The sequence below is a fragment of the Amborella trichopoda genome, chromosome 3 (assembly GCF_054954075.1).
Source record: "Amborella trichopoda isolate Santa Cruz 75 chromosome 3, AtrichopodaSantaCruz75HAP2 v2.0, whole genome shotgun sequence".
In the NCBI taxonomy this organism is placed as follows: domain Eukaryota; kingdom Viridiplantae; phylum Streptophyta; class Magnoliopsida; order Amborellales; family Amborellaceae; genus Amborella; species Amborella trichopoda.
The window spans coordinates 14,596,306-14,618,198 of record NC_142338.1 but is presented as its reverse complement, the minus strand read 5'-3'; the positions used below and the strand labels follow the sequence as shown (position 1 = coordinate 14,618,198).

At 37.0% G+C, this 21,893-nt stretch overlaps 1 protein-coding gene across 8 annotated transcripts in view; it reads right to left on the bottom strand.

Annotated features, from left to right (window-relative positions):
* Nucleotides 1-1,213: 1,213 nt before the first annotated feature.
* Nucleotides 1,214-21,893, bottom strand: part of SEX1 (Pyruvate phosphate dikinase, PEP/pyruvate binding domain-containing protein) — a 40,672-nt gene continuing 19,992 nt past the window's right edge. For 2 of the 8 annotated variants that reach the window (XM_020665155.2, XM_088863585.1), the window contains exons 12-26: nt 17,746-17,874; nt 17,539-17,627; nt 13,527-13,661; nt 10,384-10,546; nt 10,208-10,297; nt 9,950-10,135; nt 8,723-8,785; nt 8,581-8,643; nt 8,309-8,368; nt 8,001-8,153; nt 7,727-7,810; nt 6,616-6,792; nt 6,394-6,500; nt 5,993-6,206; nt 5,638-5,811 (exon numbers count right to left, since the gene is read on the bottom strand). In XM_020665155.2, the coding sequence (XP_020520814.2) occupies nt 5,653-5,811; nt 5,993-6,206; nt 6,394-6,500; nt 6,616-6,792; nt 7,727-7,810; nt 8,001-8,153; nt 8,309-8,368; nt 8,581-8,643; nt 8,723-8,785; nt 9,950-10,135; nt 10,208-10,297; nt 10,384-10,546; nt 13,527-13,661; nt 17,539-17,627; nt 17,746-17,874 (1,872 nt within the window). In that variant the 3' untranslated portion in view covers nt 5,638-5,652. Of the gene's footprint in view, nt 1,581-2,186; nt 2,303-2,935; nt 3,029-3,116; nt 3,291-4,237; nt 4,337-4,564; nt 4,676-4,929; nt 5,056-5,248; nt 5,384-5,617; nt 5,812-5,992; nt 6,207-6,393; nt 6,501-6,615; nt 6,793-7,726; nt 7,811-8,000; nt 8,171-8,308; nt 8,369-8,580; nt 8,644-8,722; nt 8,786-9,949; nt 10,136-10,207; nt 10,298-10,383; nt 10,547-13,526; nt 13,662-17,538; nt 17,631-17,745; nt 17,875-21,893 lie in introns of those variants that run through there. The other 6 variants (XM_088863587.1, XM_088863588.1, XR_016053129.1 and 3 more) reach the window with 4 other exon arrangements.

The window sequence follows — 21,893 nt, the reverse complement described above, 5'->3', positions numbered from 1 at the left end:
CAAGATGATCAATCAAAGGGTTTTTCAACATTAAAACTACCTTTTCCAATGGATTTTTGAGGTGCATCCTGCATCCTTATATAAACTTTTTCCTTTACAAATTCCCTGTACCTAGTGATATAAACTTTTTCCTTTACAAATTCCCTGTACCTAGTGATATAAACTTTTTCCTTAACAAATTCCCTGTACCTAGTGACATATAGAAAGTCTCCACTAATGAAATCTATTAGCTACAATTGTCTATTGGACGGCTATCATCTAATTTAGGATCATGTATAATTTATTGGAGATCTATCCCATCAATTGCACATGACAAATACATCTCGATGCTGCATAAAACACCGTAATACGCCATGGCGAGAATGCACATTTCTGCTCTCCCAAGAGGTGGCTTGGGCAAAGAAACCCTAAAGAGTGGGGACAAGGTATTCATGTCCAAGCCACAATAATCCACGCTACAAAAACTGCGATCGATATCTTCTCATTGTGGTGAAGAGCTAACTAACCATTAGACTACCTCAAAAACCTAGGCATCTTTTGCTTGGTTAAGATGTTGAGCACTGCATCCCATGTTTCAATTCTCATAACTACTCAACAAGAAACAACTCTCTTCCTCTTCCTATGGTTTTCAATGATTGCTCTCATGATGCCAACCTAACACAACCCCCTCAGCTTGGTACCGCCTTGGGACCAGCAATCGCCGAGTTTGTTTTCTCTAATGTTGCAAACTCAGCTCGGGCTTGAAACTTGGGAAGCAGTGTACATGCCCAAAACAAAGGCTAAAAACTCACAAGGAAAATCTGAAATTTTTTCTTTTTCTTTTCAAAGTAAAAAGTAAAGCAAACTATAGACAACATTAAAGTCCAGTCCAAATGATATGGAAAAATATACAAAATTGAGGATTTAAAAAAAAATTGAGTTATAGGTGGAAACACTCTAGAAAATCCAAAAAATGAAGAAAGTATGAAAATAGGGCATATGACAGGGAAAATGACATCATCATAAAAATATCAAAGTTATCTATGAAATATTTCTAGATTGGTTCTACAAAAATATAGATTTTTTTATTTTTTTATTTATTTTTTATTACCCTAGTTTTATTGGTGTACTTGGTTCTTCAAGGGGACAAGTCCGACGAACTTGGGCAAGTCCGAGGGGAATCAGCCAAGTTTCAAAAACACTAATCTAGAAGTTGAGTATATCATGACCATCATTTAAGAAATCAGTTTCTCATTTAAACTGAACTACAATTATATTTGTTTCATTTTAACTTCAATGTATTAGACAATAAGTACTCGGAATATGAATCTGCTTCCCCTATGGTACAGTTGAAACAATAACAAGCATTTTTTGAAATTGAAGAACAATATTAGTATTACACCTGTGGCCTCGTTTGGACGACAAAGATTTTGCCATCTTTAACAACACCCTCAATATCTTGGGGGGAACCATAGAGCTCTTCGATGGCACTACCGGCCTTGGCTATGCTCGAGAGGATTGAATTCCGAAAGCCAGGGTCCACCAATAGGCGGTCGGTAGAGTAATCAAGCACTACCTTCTCTTCCTCATCCATTGGGACACTGCTCATAAAATAAAGTGCTTTCAGAAAAAGTTAAATTGAAAAGATAGGGGAGAGTATACCATAATCCCATGGACTACGGTATGAAGCATGAAGGCTGGATTGACTATCTATTAGTGGACCCATGATTGAAGGTTAAGGCAGAGGAGCCCCACATGGAAACTGACAGATACCATGATTGTACCCAGTTTTAATTTTGCCTGGAAGCCGTACTATATACCTACACCACAGGATAGACAACCATCCACTGTCTATTGCCGATAATGGACATTGGTTGTTAACTGTAATTCTGGAGAACAAAATTCACCAGTTATGAAAATGTCCAGTGTCGGTGATCAGAAATGGATGGCAGATGTCACCATGGTGTACTATATACTACACGCCATTGGTTTGTGTATGCATCCGATTCTCTTTTTTCCTGTCTGCATTATTTTTTGGAAGGACAATTTTCAATTTTCCAGTCATACCTATTATAGTTGTCAGGTGTAATTTTGTCAGAACCGTTTTATTTTAACATTACTTTCTTAGCTTACACAAGGAGGGATACTAGTTTTGAGTTCCATAGTAATTGTTGTGAGAATATATGCAACAAAAATCTAATAGTCACCTGTCATAAAGGCCAGCACCAGCATAACCCTCGAGATCTTCACCATTTGAATCAGACCGAAAGATGATGGATCGTTTTATAAAAAGACCAATTGGCTTGCTTGGGTAACCCAATATCTAGAAATAACATATTCCAAATTAGTTTGATAAGATTGTCAACATGGTAAGGAAGCATATTAAGAACTGCAGGAATGAAGTTAATCAGAAACAACAAATGATTATCCTAGTTCAAAGTGGGCATATATCAAGAACTCGACTAAATGCCTCATAAGATAAAACCATTGTAAGTATTCCATTTGTTCCGCACATAATCCTGATCTTGTCTTCAATTTCTCACAAATAGTTTTGTATTAAAATATTATGGATGTCTTTTAATTTACCCAATATTTCTGAGCACCGTTTAATTTTCTCTACATTTCCAAATTTATCTTCACACAGCCAATTTTCGTTGATTAACATTTAAACTTCTAAGAATCACATGACCTTGCTCTCTCGCTCATGCATGCGCACGCGCACGCACACACAAATATACACACACACAGGCACACAGAGGGCAGGAGAGAGCGAGAGAGTTCCATTTTCATTTTAGCTTTCTGTTGTTCAGTACATAACACAGTCTCACGTGCACACTGGCCCCACACACACACACAAAACTCTATTCTTATTTCAGCTTTTGGTGCAAATCACTTTCTACAGATCATGTCAAAAGCTTGATCTCACCATTCAGGAATTAAGAAAAATAAATCTCACCTTTGGAGAGTCTAGGTTGGTCTTCTTACAAACATAACTCAAAGCGCGCCCAGGATAAGCTCCCACAAGAGTTTCTCCTAGCCCTTTCACCACCTATAAATGGCCATTAGACTTGAATATCAACCCATCATGCAATCACATTCAAAAGATACCATCAATTTGAACAATAGACAGTATTCACCTCAGCATATATCTCTGAAGAATCCCTGGACGATGGGTTGATTGTATGTATTACAAATGCATAATCGGCACTAATAATTTCTTGAACGAGAACAGCCATACAAAGATAGTTATGATCAAGTTTTGCTTTACGGGTGCTGAAATATGCTCTTTCATTCCACTTAGAAGCCCAAACCTGGTCTCAACAAAGGAAAGGAGTCTGCATATGAATACAAGTAGAATTTGCCATTTGACTGCTCCTATTTACAGAAATGAAGACAATGTATCCCTAAGCTGTAATGTTTCCATGAGCTAAAGTCTCACATAAATAAGCTAGAATCCCAATAGTAAGTTTTTTCATATGGTACTATGATCACATGCACCAAGACAGACAAAAAACAGGGACTGTTAAAGCTTTAACTTTCATTAGTCTCAAATGACTGCTGGTGTCTCTAAGTTTTTATAGGTAAAGAAATGCATTCACTACAATTTTATGAATGAGTTCCAGACATTCCCTAAAAGCCAAGGGTGCTTCAGTTGTCTAGCAAACAAAAACTTTTTGGGTTCTCATGGTAGTTTGTTGGAATAAACAAGGGCAGTTTAGTAATTTTTACAAACCCATCTGAAATGAGTGAAAACCCATCCATAAGTCCAAATCAGTATGATTTCACTCAACTTAGAAAAATAAGAAGAACAAGACAGAAAAAATTCCTCGTAGTAGGAAGGTGATGCGTAACTACCAAAAGAAAAATCTTTGATTTTCTGAAAACATTTATTAAACTAAAAACAAAATACTCTGAACGCTCTGAGCTAAAGAATCACTGAAGAACCAGAAATATATGCGAAACAAACAACCTATACACTACGTTTCGAAAAGCTGTGTGAAGTATTATGTCGCCCAGAATCAAGCACAATTTATTTTTAAGAACTTCCTGATATCAAAAATTTATTAACCTCAATCACAATGTGTAATAATGGCAAAGCATGAAATAGATATAGTATACACATTTAAAAAAGTTTGTCTTTACGAAATCTTTTAAAACAATGTTTGTTATTATGAAAAAGAAAGAACATCATTAACTAGGTTGATAAAGGTTATTCTTGTAGCCAATGTACAACAAAGACAACTTTCACAACTCTGACCTTCTTTATTGCCATCCATGCTTGCTGCCATCTCTGCTCACCTTCATCACCAGGCCAAGGCATACCAGCACTTTTCATCTTGTCCTTCAGCTCTTGAACCTGGAGACAACATGAATCCATTACATATATATTCACTACCGTAACAAAGAAGTTAGGAAGCTGACAATAGATCCTAAGGTTTCTTGTTTAGCTTTAGAAAATTACCCATATATCTTTATAGATTTCATACCCTTTCGGGTCATATAAAACTTTCAAGAATAATATGCACTTCATGGATATATATCCCAAGAAAATTGCTTCTGTTGGCCAATAAGAAAAATAGCCTACCAATTGAGGCGATGCAGTGAGCTGCAACACTGTTTCCCGGATGTCATGTAATGCAGAGAATTCTCCTCCTTGCAATCTTTTCTTAAGTACCTCGATTTTTTCAGCTACATTCTGCAAGGTTCAAAGTCCAAACAGTTTCATAATAAGATAGACAACCATAATCTCATGCATCGTTCATGAATTCAAGACAAAAAAAAGCTATCAAGAAATGCTAAATGCTACCGAAAGAATAAGAAGGCGCATGAAAATGAATCCACTAGACTAAGAAATAATACAAAAAAGGAAAACTAAATGCATTTATATAAGGCAAGATCTGGCCACAACACAGACAGTGGAATATGCAGTGCTGAGGTCAAGATGAAGACCTTGTTTGAATCTTTCGAAAGAACTTTTTCAAACACTCCAAATGGGAGAGCAACTGATGTCGGAAGTCCGACCCAGGAGGGGACTTTGCCTTTCAAATATGATATGTTACGAGATTTAGCTCCGACCTGGAAAATGTTGAAATTTCATAGTAAGACTTTGTGGAGGATAAATCTGAAACCCAAAGCACAATGCGCTCCACCAGTAACACACATGCACAAGAAACCACAAATCCAAGCGTACTGTCATTATGGTAATTCTAGATAAAACAAATGCAAGGAGGATCCTTGAAGAAAGCGTTACTATGCAAGAGCAACTAACCATTTCAGGAGAAAACTCATCAGAAGATATTGCATATCTACCGGCAAACTCTTTTCTGGCTATAGTTATTGCTGGTGATGACTCTTCAACCTTTGCAGTAAGTGGACTTCCATTCAACGTTTCAGTTTCCTTGACCTCACTATGGTACAAAAAAAAAAAAATTGAGGTAAGCTGATTTCTGGAGATTTAAGTGAAAGGTTCTTTTGAATTTTTCTAGTTGGAAAAAGAAAACACCGATGAGTGGCAGTTAACAAGTATAGGTGGAACGCACTCCATCAGAACTCTGATTGTATGCGTGCCTATGTAAGTTATCAGCAGGAAGGGTGGAATATTGGGATGCATTTGTGCCACACCCAACTCTTACCAATCAAGGAAAACGACGAAGGCACAAAGTGTGATAGAACTCATAATTTGGGCAGAGAAAACGTTATGTTTTCAAAGCTTAAAGCATGGACTTGCCTGTAAATAAGATCAGAAGATGTTGGCTTTACTCTTATTAGCTTCCCTTCTTTTGACTGAAGATCACTAAGAATATTGGGATCGAAACATGTTGCGAAACAAACCTGCCAAAGCATCGGATTTCAGAAAAAGAACATACTGAACTCGTTCATGGTCACTTGGCATTCCATTCCCCATGGTCAAACCAAAGTTATATAATTGTGTAATTGTGAATCAAATCAACATATAAAACAAGTAAAAAAGAACTATCTAACACATCATTGTAGACGCTACCAAATTTCCCACCTTGCTATTTCTTGCTCGCACTGAAACATGAGATAGGATATCTGGCATGTCAGGCGTTAACACAGCAACAGTACCATCTGGAATTTCTTCCTCTCCCTTCACTCTTTTCGACACCAAAACTGTTGGCCGTTCATATGATACATTCTGAACAGCAAGCAACTCATTGACAATAACAACATAGCCAATCACTTCAACTGGACTTATCACCTGCCAACTGTTCAGCATGGCATGACTCAATAAAACATAAAAACAAGGCTAACAAACCAAGGAATGCCCTATGGGGTGCATATCTTTCTATAATTAGGAAACATTTGGTGCTAAGCTTATTAGTTTCTTCGCATAAGCTCATCATTAAAGACTTTGCTTGCCAAGTTTTGATAAAAAATGCACTGATAATCAACCTGCCAAGATGAGCAGTCTCTCTAAGAATGGGGTCAAGTCGATTAAGAAGCAATGATAGGGAAGCAGCCGATCCAGCTCGGATGATCTCTTCAGTAAATATGCTTACCTGCATCGCATGTACACATTGGAACGATCGTTTTACACAAAGAAATGATAGGTTACAGCTAAGAGCCAAAATGATCATAAGGGGATAAAACTATCTCAGAAACGGGAAGACATACTGCCCACTTGTCAACCCCAAGTAATGATCCAAGATACTCAGCAGAAGGTTGCAGAATTCTCTGGTAGTGCTCTGCCTTACTTGTGAGAGCAAGTCGGCTCCTATCAAGAACAGACTTTGCATATAGTGCCCAATGGTCATCTTGGGACTTGGACATCTGGAGGGTATAATTCCATTCCTACGAAAAGACACACAAGATCAGGATAAATGCATAGACTAGAAGACAATAAATTGACAAACAGAAGAATCACTGGACAAAGTCAGACAAATATTTTTCCAAATGCATGCTGAAATAGAAAATAGGTGAAGTTATGACTTCCATAATTTCAGAAGTAGCAAGTCGAATTACTAGAGGCAACTGGCTTAGCCCATTTCATAAAGAACTTAATCGTCACAGAGTTAATACCAAACTGGTCCCGTCGGGGAGTGAAACGGCTTGATGAACTAACAACTGAGAGTTGTTTACTCTAGTTACTCAAAATGACAACAAAATGGAGTTGCTACATTTCAGAAGTCAACAATAAATGAATCATTTTCGGATCAGCTAGACAGATAATTCAGTATTCACTTAAAATCACAGTCGCTCATGAACTTATGCTCCATTCTGTGGCATTGCAGAATTCAAGTCTAAATTACACTTAGATTTATGCTGAATTCACAATCAAATCCTTCTGATTAATGTGATACATTTAGGAAGGCCATGCACAGTGTATGTATCTTCCTTTATCTAAGTAACCACAATATCTATAATGACAACTAATGATATTGGAAGGGGAAAAGAAAAAAAAGCAACAGTTTTATCACTTAGTGACAAAACATTTTCTTTTCTCTCAATGAGTTGTAACAACTTCCATAATACAAGAAAGAAAATTTCTGTGAAGTTGTTTGCCTCCTAAGAAAAAGTTACAAATTAGAGATTACAAGCATTGGATCATAACTGACTATTATAAGCTACATAATGCAATTGTCATATGTGGATGCAATTTTCATATGTCCATTTTGTCCACAGTCCATGATGCATGGATAGTCAATCTTATGCCATTGCGTAAGAAATAAAGTACTTACGAAAATAGCAAACATAACTAAATTAACTCAACCACACTAATATGTACCTTCAAGCAGTAGATAAGATCCTCATTACTGTCTGATGAGAGTACCAAATTCTCGAGAACTAGTGCTATAAAATGCATAATTTTCTGCAACCAGAAGAAGAAACAGATTAAAAATCTGCAGGTCTATTTTGTTAGTATATAAAGATAGATAAATCTGTGTATATAAAGTTAGAAAAATCTTCAGCGATATTTCTTTCAGGTTAATTGAGATGTAAACTATGGAAAGAAATAACAAACTCATAGAAAACTGCATAAAAGAGATTAAAATATGTACTTGTGGTTCAGCATTATTCAACTCCTCATATCCCCTTTCAATGGCTGTTCTAACAGTAGAATCCAAAGCAAGATCCAAAAATATAAGATCCTTAAGACGATCATGGGATCTAAGAAGCAAAGGACGAAGCTCAACACGTGCTTCCAGCAAACCCTGCCATGTGCCATGTTCTTTTAAAATAAGTGTTAAGAGTTATTGTTGCTGTTGGAAGCATAAAAACCCCAAGAAGTTTCTCTAGTTGATTCACATGTACATTAAGTGAACCAGGACTATCACTACAATCAAGTATATGAATTCTTGACACTCACCTCAAGCAGAGGTTCAACCTGTTTATCTTCAACATGATGAAGAATGAATTGCAGAAGTTCCTGTTTGCCAATAAGAACCCATACTTGAATTAGTTTCCCCAACTGAGAAATAATTTGATTTCTATTTCAAAGAAATGTTACATTATTAAAGTTAATGACTTTCACTACCATTTATCAAAAAGATAGTTACATCTACTCTTTTTTTCTTTTGTTGGGGACGGGGAGAGGGAGAAGGGGGGAGTTGTTTCACTGATATATTTAAGGATACTTACAGGGAATCCAGATGGCAACCCAGAGATAGGATGGACCTCAACTCCAACCATGAAGCCTTGACCCTGAAGAAATCACAATTTCATAGATATAAAAGGCATATAGATTTCCAAAAAGTCATTGATCAGATTGTAACTACAGTACCTGCGCACTATAACCCATACATGTTGCAATTGCAGACTGAAGATCTGCACCTGAGTGCACCGCCTGAAAAGTTCATCACCAAAGAATCATTACCTCATAATACAAATCTGATATTTTGTAGAATTTATGAAATTGGCCTAGTCTGAGAGCATGTTCAAGATTTCAAAGCTTGATTTTCACTGTAGGAATATATTGAAGCATCATGGATTCTAAGATTATCACAGATAAATTTGCACCTAGCAATGCTATTATGCAAACACATCAATCTGAAGGGGAAAGTAGGAGCCCAGTCAGTCAAATGAGCTCATATCAACAAGATTACATTCTAGGTACAGATTATAAAAATTTCATGTTAAAATATAATTTGACCATAAAGAACCAGAGTACATCTAATTGTCCTTAAAGATTAAGGATACAGATGCCACAACCCTTTGTGGCATGGACCATTAAGCCTTGACAGCTAGGTAACGTGTTTGAATCATATGGTCTCTAGTTGAAAAATGAAAGCAAGACATGGCTCCTTTTCACTTTTCACCAAGTTTTTGTAAGTGTAGTATCCAAGGATACTACACTTACATCAAATTTCAAGATGCGATGTATGTCTCAAAAATTAATGAACTTAAATTGGGAATCCCATCAAGGATTCATAATTCTGCACCTATGCATCCTCGGCCATCATTTCCTACATTTGTTTCTTATAATGATTCATGCTATTAATTCCCCAGTCTACTAGATAAGAACTAATTCACTAGACATGGAAATGCAAAGAAAGAAACTATTCTTATTGGATCACAAAAGTACGGGAAATGGTTATGATAGTGGACAACTGATAGCCTCTCATTAGCTCAAGGTCAGGATTGGAATAACCTGACTCAGTAAAAACACTACTACAGATCCAGTACCATAACATTAATCTCCTGGGGACATCCTCCACTTTAATTGACTGCTTCAGTAGGTTCGCAAATATAATTAAATAAACCAATTTGAAAAATTCAAGAAGAAACTTCATGCATATAAATAATACATCCAACTCTGTGCAGACTACAAAAACCCTGCAAAAGGCCTCATGTCTTAATAAACTGTCAGATAGTGACCACCAAGAGTATGTCATGAAGAACATGTTAAATACCAACTGTGCAGACTACAAAAACCCTGCAAAAGGCCTCATGTTTTAATAAACTGTCAGATAGTGACCACCATGTCATGAAGAACATGTTAAATACCAACCTTCAATGTTCTCAAATAATTTCCTAAATCACGTAGAAGACCCTCCTTCTGGTCTCTTCGAAAGTGTGGTTCAGAATGAATTCCACGATCATAGCTTAGAAGGCGTTCTTTTGTGATACCATTGGAGTTGAGGGTGTTCCAGTAAGCACTTATATCAAAGTCACTACTGATATAATCAATTAGTGCCTGCCAAAACGAAATTGATATAGTTATCTACATGAAAATAAAATGGGTTGAGACAAATTAAAACACAAGTACCTGACAAATTACAACATCATCTGGACTGGTATTGTTATGAAGCTTTTGATGCCATTCCTCCATCATTCCACCCTTGCAATCGTTGTTTCTCTGCTCAGGCGAAAAAGAAAATTGATGTTTCAGATACTTTTTTTATCGCTTTCACATTGCAAGGATAGTAAACTACATACATATACCTGGATCACCAATATTTCATCCCGAATACGTTGGCCAACATCCCCTTCTCCACCGCGGCCTACTGTTGACATGATCATTCGCACAATCTCCCTGTACTGAGGATAACTTTGATATATTCTTTGAAGTGAGTCTGTAAGATTATCTTGAGCTTTACTGATCTCACTGTAATCATAGAAGAATTGAACAGTATCAGGAATTTATAAATGGGAGGGAAATATTCATTCAAGAAAACAAATCTGTAATATAACCTGAAGAATCAAGACCCATAAAAATTATGCACCATCTAAAGCGTATGGCAGAAAGAGCTTAGTAGTATCAACCAAAAATATGGAGAGGCCGAGTCTTACAAAAGAAAACTCTGGCCCTCAGAATTTGAATTATCTTATATGTGAGTGAATGACCTTTATTTCTCTCCAGAAAAAGGAGCATAGAAAGTTCCACCACTTTTTTCTCATCCAAATGAAGAAGTGCACTAAAGAAGCCATCTTACATTCGATTAAAAGAAAATGAATGAACGAAGGAAAATGCTGGAAGGTTATGACCGTAAACTATCCACAAGGAAGGAGGTCTGATGCCGACAGAAAATTAGGAAAATTCAAAATTTTAGTATTAGTATTTTTATTTGTTTTTGTTTATTTTTCTTAAGGATAGGAAGTGCGTTGGGATAAGTTAGGTGGGACGATTTTGTGCGAGAGTTTTAGTAGGGGCATGAATTGTCACCCAGGAAGGCTTATCTTTTGGTTTAGGAAATAGCTTATCTTTTAAGATAAGTATAAATTATCTTTTATTAACATTTAGAAAGAGAGGATAACATGAGATTTAGAGAGAGGGTATATTCTCTCACTCTTCATTATTATTTTTATTTTAATTATTTTTTCTTGTATCAGTTGGTATCAAAGCTTTGAGAACCGTGCTCAGCACAACTAACTGATGATCTAGTTATGGAGCGTCTAGATCAAAGATTTGAGAGACTCAAAGACAACCTAGTAGAGCGTATTAGCAAATTTATAGAAAAACGTCTACGAGATCTATTTCACAAATTGCAATCGGAGGAAGAGGAGAAGAACATGAAAAAGTAACTATCAATGCAAAGATATTGACAATTATGAAAAAGAAAATATAATAGTTGCGGTACGTGAAATACCACCCTTTGATATCGAAGGAGAATTCCATATTCAGTGTGGTTTTCTAGAGTTCAGTAGTTCAAATTGTACTCCAAGTGTCTTCTCAGTTGGATCATTTTAGCAAGGAGAATGGTTGGACTTCATCACCAACTTTTGAGAAGACTTCTAAAAGATTTGAGCTCGATAAGCTCGAAGTTGAGCTTCTCCCAACCTGAGGAGAATGATGCAGCTAACAAATTAAGAAAATTCAAAATTTTAGAGTTATTATTATTTTTCTTTATTTTTTTAAGAATAAGAAGTACGCTAGGATAAGTTAGGTGGGAGGATTTTGTACATGAGTTTTAGTATAGGTGGGAGGATTTTGTGCATGAGTTTTAATATAGGCGTGAGTTATCACCCAGGAAGGCTTATTTTTTGGTTTAGGAAATAGCTTATCTTTTCAGATAAATAGAAATTAACTTTTATTGTTTTTTAGAAAGAGATGATAACACGAGATTTAGAGAGACGAAAATAGAAATTTACGTGGGAATGAGAGAGAGAGAGAGAGAGAAAGAGAGAGAGAGAGAGAAAGAGAGAGAGAGAGAGAAAGAGAGAGAGATAAGGAGAGGAATGAATTTGAGTAAAGAATTTGGGTCTGTGAGAAGATCTTTTGGGGTGGATTCCCTTCTAGACCCAAAGAGAGGGTATATTCTCCTACCCTTTATTATTATTTTTATTTTAGTTATTTTTCCCTGCCTCAAATCCGTGCTCAGCACAAATAAGAGATGATCTAGTCATGGAGCCTCTAGATCAAAGATTTGAGAGACTAAAAAATGACCTAATAGAGCATAATAGCAAATTTATAGAACAAAGTCTAAGAGATCTATTTGATAGATTGCAATCAGAGGAAGAGCAAGAAGAACATGAAGAGGTAACTATCAGTGCAACAGATGTTAACAATTATGAAGAAGAAAATATACTAGTTGCGGTACGTCAAATACCATCCTTTGATATCAAAGGAGAATTCAAGATTTAGTGTGGTTTTCCAGAGTTTGATAATTCAAAATTCCTTTACAAATTGTATTCCAAGTGTCTTCTCAGTTGGATCATTTTAGCAAGGAGAATGGTGGGATTTCATCACCAACTTTTGAGGAGGCCTCTAAAAGATTTGAGCTCGATAAGCTCGATGTCAAACTTCTCCCAACCCGGGAAGAATGATGCAGATAAAAAATTAGGAAAATTCAAAATTTTAGTGTTATTATTATTTCTTCTTTATTTTTCTTAAGAATAGGATGTGCACTGGGATAAGTTAGGTGGGAGCATTTTGTGCGTGAGTTTGAATATGTGTGAGTTGTCGAGGCCTATCTTTTGGTTTAGGAAATAGCTTATCTTTTAAGATAAGTAGAAATTATCTTTTATTATCTTTTAGAAAGAGAGGATAACAAGAGCTTTAGAGAGATAGATGGAAATAGAGATTTACATGGGAGTGAGAGAGAGAGAGTTAAGGAGAAAATTGGATTTGAGTAAAGAATTTGGGTATTGTGAAAAAATCTTTTGGGAAATCCAGAGAGAGGGTATATTCTCACCCTTTATTATTATGTTTATTTTAATTATTTTTCCCCGCATCAAGGTCACAACTACTTCCGACCAAAGGATTTATTTCCATTTGTGGCAATCTTTACTTCAAGACTCAAACCACAACATATTGGTGGGAACAACAAACTCTCATACTTAGTTTAGCACAATAATTACAGCATTGACCCCAATGACCCAACAAGAATATACATTATATTATGTAGCTAGAGGTACTACAAGTGGAATACGAGTCACCAGAGATAAACCATGCATATCATGACATGCATAGTTCCTTTCACTCTCAACTTTTGCTAAAAAAAAAATTAATCACCTCTTCATGAAATGGTACTAGGAATGGAGAAGAATACAAGCATGAAACTCAATAATAATGTAGACTAAATAAGACACTTTCTATCCATCAAGAAAGAGAAATAATCTAGTAGCTCAACATCAAGTGAACATACCGTGGCTTCACATTATAGTTTCTATTCCATGTGAGTTGTCGTGTTGCCATAAATCTCATCCATACAAGAAGTCCGGCTAGACCTAGTTCCCCTTGATCTTTAGCCCATTCTGTTAAATCTGTTGCAATGTTAAATCTGCAACAACATAGTATATCACAGTCACCATATGCTTCAAATAACAGACCATCTTTTTAAAATGATAGACACTCATTGCTAAAAGGAATTCAGGTGAAATCAATATAATCTGGAAAGAACTAAGAAAAAGAACCACAAGTTTTCTAAACATTTAAACATCATCACAAGCAAATATGAAACCGTTTGTTCTTCTATAAAGAACACCAAAAGCATCAATTTTCCATAAATAAGAATCACGTTACCAAAATGAAGACGAGATCAAGTCTCTAAAACATTTAGTCTCTCATTTAAAGCAACTAAGAAAAAAGAACCAAAGCTGAACACATAAGATCGCATGAAATGTGCACAATAATCAATTCAATTTGTGAAATGGACAAATTCAGGATATTCAGCAAATTTATTCTGAACCAAATTCTTCCTAGAACTATCCACAGCAGAAAAATGTATGCCCTTATTGATGATTCATTGTTACCCCATGAATCTCTGCATCTTACATAAAATTATAAAGTGCATTTAGCTCTTTAAGGCGCAACATAATAAGCTTGATATGATTGTAATTCATTTTACCCATCAAATTTGTTTCCCATTGAACAAAAAGTTGCTCAAAAGCCAGTCTACAAAAAAACATTCAAAATCCTCAAGCAATATTACTTTCATTTTTTCCAGAAGTTTATGATAATATTCTTTATAATTAGTTTTATTTAAAAAATTTCCCCCATCATCATCATCATCCGAGCCTTATTCCGACTATTTGGGGTCGGCTACATGAAAATCCTATTCCGCCATTTTTGCTTTATCAAGGTCATACCCTCAGTATGTCTATAAGTCATTGTATCTTTTCTCACAACCTTTTGAGCCTTCCCTTCGTCTTTTTAGGGCCCTCCACTTGAACCAAATTGCATCTCTAACCAGTGTTGTATTAGGTCTAAGCTACACATGGCCAACCCACTTAAGTCTACTTTCCATCATCTTATCGCCAATTGAAGTTACACTTAAATTCCCTCGAATTTACTTATTCTGAATTCTATCCTTGTCTTGTCACTCATCCATGTCAATATCCTCGTCTCAGCTATACTCTCCTATGGGTATGTTACTTCTTGACCGCTTAACATTCTATCCTATAAAACACGACTAGTCTTACAACTGTCCTATAGAACTTCCCTTTAAGTTTTATTGGTATTCGGCAATCACATAAAATTCCAGATCCACATCTCCACTTTGCCCACCTGGCTCTAATTTTATGTGTATCATCCTCCTCAATCTCTCCATTCTCCTAGATTATTGATCCAGGACATTGAAAATAATCTTTTTTAGTTATTTATTAAGCATCAAACTTAACTACTTCTCGTTTTTACTCCTATTACTACTAAACTTGCAGTCGACATATGCTTTATTAGGCTAGTTAATTTTGCATTGACAGTGCTTATAGTCTCATCAATCAAAACTGTCATCCGCAAACAACATACACCACAATACTTCATCTTGTAGGTGCCTAATTAACTTGTCCATAACCAAAACAAAGACATGGGCTCAGCGCTGACCCTTGATGTAAGTTTATTGTCACTGAAAGCTCACTTGTCTCTCCGTTAATTATCCTCACACTAGTTAGCACTCGCTCGTAAATATCTCTCACCATGTCTATATAGCCTCTAGAAACTCTTTTCTTTTCCAATACCCTCCAAATGAAATTTCTAAGTACCCTATCATATACTTTCCCTAAATCAATAAGACCGTGTGGATGTCTTTTTTCCTGCTCCTTAAACTTCTCAGTCAGTTGCCTAAGTAGAAAAATAGCCTCAATTGTTGACCTCCCTAGCATAAAACCAAACTAATATTGTCATGTCCCCCATAGTTTACATTTTACATTCATGTCCTTTTTTTCGTGCTTTTGATTTGACCCCAAATTCGGAACTATTAGTTCCAGCCCACTCATTGGAATTTCAGTGAATTGATTGAAACTGATAGTTCCAAACCAAGATTTGATCTATCCTTCCATCTATGAAGGATCGAAAGGGAGGAACACTTTGACTCCTTACCATGAGCAATCCGGAACTAATTATTCTTGATGGTTTGATTCCTTGCAAGAAGCAGTCCAAACCAGTTTGTCCTTATAATGAGCGAAGAATTAATAGTTCCAAATCGGGGTATTTTGGAAAAACTGTGAGAGCACAAAAAAGGCAACATGAGAGTAAAATGTAATATCTGTGGACATTTTTAGTAAGACTAATTATATGGGATATTACTGCAAGTTTCTCTATTTTATCTTCAAAAGTCAATTGACTTTTTAGGTAATAATAGAATCAAACAACAAGTTTTCCATAAAAAGATAAAAAAAACTAAACCCCCTGATAAAATAAGCAGTCTGGTATAGATTTACATTGCCTTGATCCAAAATGGAGTCACATGGAAGAGAGGAGAAGAGAAGGAGTCACATCAAGACCACAGATCTCCCATCATGCACCACCGTAGAGCTCTCTCTCTGTCTCTCCGTCGTAATGACACCTAATTAAATAATATACTATATACAAACACATAAACAATTTTGTATCAAGGATCATAGTGGGCTGAGTTTTTTAAAAAATCAGTTGATTCCATTCGATCTGTAATCTTGAGAAAGCATAAATGTGATTTAAAAATACGATATATGTATTAATTTTAATCCACTTTTTGTATTTATCGGCATCCGTATTTCTAATATCACGTAAATTCACAAGACATGAGTTCTAAACTTTTCGTAATTGTTTTTCCTTTTGAAACCTACATCCAGAGCATTCCTGAAATAATATTTACATATACATTCCCAACTTCTTGACAAGTGTAAGAAGTATGTTTGGCTTAGCCCTTTCATACACACTTCATATTATATCCAGATGACCTTAATCCTAACATGTGCCATACTCAAACACCAAGCCTATGGAATGTAGAAAGGAAAATATTTGCAAGTCATACCTATTCTCGTTTCCTGAAACTTTAACCCCAGTGAAGACCTTATGGGTGTCAATGTAGGTGGTGGTCCATTAGGGTCCAGACCCTAGAGCAAAGCTGTGCAATTTAGATATAAACATCGATGTTTGAAAACTCGAACCCAGTCATAGCCATAACTGAGCCAATACACGTGAGTTTTTCAAAATTGGAAAAAAAGAAGAAGCAATTATGCTAATAGCTGGAATCGAACCTTGAACCAAGTTAAATTGGAAAATTCATGCTACCATAAAGCACTCTATCTTTTGGTGTTAATTGTGGTATTATTTATTTTAAAACCACAAAAACTTGGCCAAAGTTTAATTTTCAAGTGAAACTTGGGGACTCTGTGAGTCGAGTTCACTTTCCAAGTTTGAGAAACTTGAAACGAGTTTTTGTTCAAGTTTCTAAACTCTGGACAACTTGATACGAGTTGAACATTGGGATCCGTTCACCACCCCTCCAGTCTCTCTTCAAAATAGCAATAGGAATAAATTTCTCCAGCATAAAGTGCCACAACACACGGCTGAAGTTTTATAGATATTCATATTAGATTGTTCAGCAACTTATTATGTACTTTTTAATTATTGAAGCAACTATTTTGTATTATCACTCATTTCATATGAATCCATCTTATGACCTTCAAAAGCTTTGCCTTCTACAAAGTGATGTTGGAGTATTCTGATCCCATTTGGTTAACATAGTTTAGCCTTTGACATACATGACACTAAAAAATTGGCGCAGGATGAACAGTGTTTTATTAACATAGATCAAAGAAAGCAGCAGAGGCCATCACTAGCATCAAACTTCGTCAAACATGAGATATTGCAAAAACAATGCACCAACAAAAATAAGTACAAGTACCATGCACCGCACTAGAATGATTAAGAACCTCAATAGTGTAAAAAGAACTAACCTGTGCATAAAGGACCGTTCAGCATCACTCTCCAATTCTGATATTCTATCCAACAATGCCTTTGCAGTCCCTTCACCATTTCCAGCATCCTTCTAAACATAACCACAACAAAGAGAAATGTATGTTCAACAAGATGCCATAAGACATGGACTGAATTAAAGCTCTTAAACCTTGAAATTTGATTGTTGAAGATAATGTAGAACTGACCTTCTTTTCCTTTCCAACACCAAGTTCAATATAAAAGTCAGAGTCATTGCTTTTGATCCATTGTCCACCAGATTGAAGAACAAATGGCATTCCCACATATTGATCATCCCCAATCTCTATCTCAACAGACTGCAGTTGATGGCCCCAATTTCAGAATATGAAAGATACAGACAAAACATATTAGTATTTTCCACCAATGGAATTTTTTTTTTTAAGCCTAACTATCAGAAGAGCAATGCCAAAGGCAAGAGGACTGAACAGCCTGTTAAATCATGTCTACTCATTATGAAACTAGTGCATGAGAATTTGTTTAAGCACTTTTTATCTCTTCTTTTTAGCAAACTTTGCAATAGCATTTGAAAGCAGCGGCTATGTGGAATTTTATTCCATAAAATAAAAGAAACCTTCTCTCTTTTTTTTATATTAATATAACTGAATTCCAATTACAAGAGCCACAAAATAATGCTTTAAATAAGAAAACAACCCTAAATACAACCAAGTATCTTTCTATTTACTGCCAAATAAATATGACTCAATTCAAGGGCTGAATACAAATTTTAACTGAAAATTTTAATACCTGAAAATTTTAATTATGACTTGCCTCGGGTCACCTCCTTAGGACTTGACACACCCCACACCTAATTTCCTGACCAATGGTGCACTCTAATCCTATTGGCCATGCTAAATTCTCTTAGTTGAGAAGCTCCTTAGGCAATGCCTTTTGCAGATTTGGAGTTTTGAGAGCATAGGCTAGATCTAGGGTTTTCTATAACCCTTTGAGACTATTTCGGCATGCCACCTTAATGGCACCTCCCTTTACAAAGTGCGTTGGGCATGCCCCTTTGTCTTGCCTATAGGTGGCTGTTCCACCCCAAGTTAACTAGGGTGGTATGTACCATGCTCTTAAGGGGGGAGGGGGGGGTGGGGGTGAGGAGCTAAGAAAACTCAAGTGGTTAGAATGTGGTGGGCTGCCCTCTATTTATAGCTTCCAAGGAAGTCTAAATATGCCCATCTGAATTAGGATTCCTCTTAACCATAGGACACCTAGGTAATCTATGAGGTGAGTCCACTTCTAGTCAACCTAGGACAACATCAGTCAAATCTCATCTTCTATTTTGACTACAATTTCCTTTTCTCTCACAAAGCGATTGTAGGAATTCAAAGTCTATTGAAAGAATATTTTCAAACACAAAATATTCTTTACTGCCACAAAATATGCTCACAAATCTTTCTCAAAGTTTTTCTCAAGATTCTCTCCAACAAAATCTTAAAAAGATATTCTGACAAAGTCTCCTAAAGAGGTTTATGAAACAAGCGGGAAACCTCATCATCCATATGGGGCGTTCCACCTAGTATGGGCTGTGTGGCCCATGTGGGCCTCACGTCCCAACCCATGTGGGTCCCTCACATGTGGGAGCTAAGCCCCTACATGTGGTAGCTCAGCCATTAGCCCCCCTACATGGGTCCTATTAAAAAACAATGGCCCCAAGAGTTTATAGAAATTTTAACACAACCCTTTTAGGGTTTCATACATCAATGATTTTAAAAGTTCCAAATATTCTAAAACTCACAGAAACATTTTTTTAATTGAAAATAAAAATTTCTAAAACTTGATTGGTACCAGTGGGTCAAGAAAAGTGATTGTCAGGGCATTCCACCCGACATAGCAACCGCGAACCTTGATTATCTTCTCAAATCATACCAATGAGACCCATAACCCACAATCTCATGCAAGGAATCATGATTGGCTCGTCAAAACTGGTCATTAAATAGTGAAACTACGGTCGAATGTGAATAACATGTTTCTGCCTTAAAAGCTAGTCACACACATATATCACTTTAGTGCAAGAGGGATGCTCTCTATGTACATGTAGATGTATCCCTTTTTAGGGTTTCTTCCCGGAGTGCGGCTGTCATGTGTACATACTATGCTGAAGTTTGTTGAGGATTTAGCTTTTGCTCTCAAAGGCCGACAAACGCATGTAAGAGACCACGAAGTTCTTTTAGCCTACAAACCATTCCTAGGCAGCTCTCATACCTCAAGAAGGGATGACTCTCTTGAAACCTCAATGGTAGTGCCAAATGCTCAGGGGTAAGGGTTTTGGACGTGACCAAGACAATAGACAACCTAGCATTACGTCAATCAACCAACATACACATTCACATTGAAGTATACAATCCATTATAATTTATATTTGCATGCTCTCATGGACTTTAAAGACCACAAACATGAGCATTAGGACCTTCAGATTCTAAGAATAGGCTTCCAAATCTCTTAAACTATCCTTTGAGGTTTTATTGAGATTAGAAAGTTTCACTCTCATTTGTCCTTCACTGAGAACAACCTCTTAAAGAAAGCAGAATTGGTCTGGGCTATCTCGATAGGGTCTTCTATAGTTACACCTCTATCTTTTGTTTGGAGAATGGTGTTGTGCCGCCTCCTGTAATCACATTCTTGTGTAAGAAAGAGGTGTTCTTTGACCTTTTTTAATCATTTGATGTGTGATCATTGTTGCCAGTAGATTTCCTCTTGTTTTCAGATCGTTTGCAAGTCCGTCTTTGCAGCGACTCTTCTTGCATGTTGTCAGCTTTGAGGTTCCTACTTTGGTCAAGGTGGTGCAACTCCACCATCTCTCTCCAGACTCTTCTTTCTTGAATTGCAAGTTGCCAAATTACTCCCTGCTCCAGGATTTCAATCTTTCTTTAAGGAGTTAAAGCTTCTTGGAAAGCCTAAAGCCCGCCCACCCTCAACAGCAAAAACAAAGCCAACCATTAGGGGTGAGGTGAAGTAGATTCTTATCCTCCAATAAAATCATTTGTAAGTGTAAAGGTCTAAGTCCAGAATGGGTAACTTCTGTGTCTAGAAGGATGGGTGTTTTCCTAGGTTGGTTTTGGTAGGGTTCTGGTATGAACTCAAGTAATGACTCTTTCCACCCAGACAGATGAGGAAACAATCTACCTTTGAGAGGAAGGGTCTATTTGCATGGTCAGGTAAATGTGCTCCATTAAGGGGGAAATCAATGACGTTATGTCCCTGAATGAAGGCTGAGAACCCTTGCATATTGGAAGTGCGACCACCGCCTAATTTTCGTGTCATTGAAGTCGCCACCAATAAACTGGACACCTCAAGCTCATTCCAATAATCATCTCTCATCTGGGGCCTGTCAGGGCCATCTACGGCTGTAAACCTTCATCTAAAGTTGTCAGTTATCAGGGAAGAGAATCCAGGGAACAGATTGTGTTGTCCAAATGGCCCAAATACCCCCAGGGCTCCCTAAGCAGGGAGCTCCACACGGGTACAGGTCTTCTACCCCAAATCAGCTTCAAACAAAATTGGAGCGCCTATTTTGTTTCTGTGATAGCCAGCATTTTGGGAAGGAATTTACAAGCATATGGATGGTAGTGCTCTTCTGTGGTCGCCTAAACCCTGGATGCTCCAGGCAATGATCCTCATTTTTGAAGGTGGGAACTTTGCTGATGTCTCTCAGGCATCTAAAAGTATATGAAAGGGGATGGGAGGTATAGGGGAAGAAGTGGGCCAGTCCTTGATAATAGATTTGTCACAGTGCGATTTCACCTGTGATGTTCTTGAGCTCTCTCATTCCTTTGCCCTTATCTGACTATGGTTTCCCTTGGTTGCTTTTGCCTCAAAGGCGTATGTGTCATTGTCAATACAGCCTTAAAGGATAAAACAACTGCTTGTAGCATGCTTTCAATTTTTCCCTCATCCCTAAAGATTCTCTTCTCTCTGAGAGTCTGCTAAGAGATATAAATGTTTCTCAGAGAGTCTTCTTAGAGTCATCAATCATGGGGAGGGCATGACCAAGATTAAATGGCTGCTGATGAGCACTGCTTGGTAGGGCTTCAAGGATCACAGCCAGATAGGGGTAATGCCTCAGTGGTGTAGCTCAAATTATCGAAAGGAGGAGAGGGGAACATTGGCTTACAGAGACCCCTTTTCCCCAAAAAGTGATTGGGCAGAAAGGACGGCAGTAGGAGGCATGAGTTTCTGGTTACGGATGTGGGAAAGAGGTCATTGGAAGTTAGACTGCCAGGATGCAGGGCACTGCTGATTGAGGATTGCTGGAGGAAGAGAGAAAAGATGAGTTGGGAATCAAGGATAAGAGAGAAAGGCCATGGATGGGTGG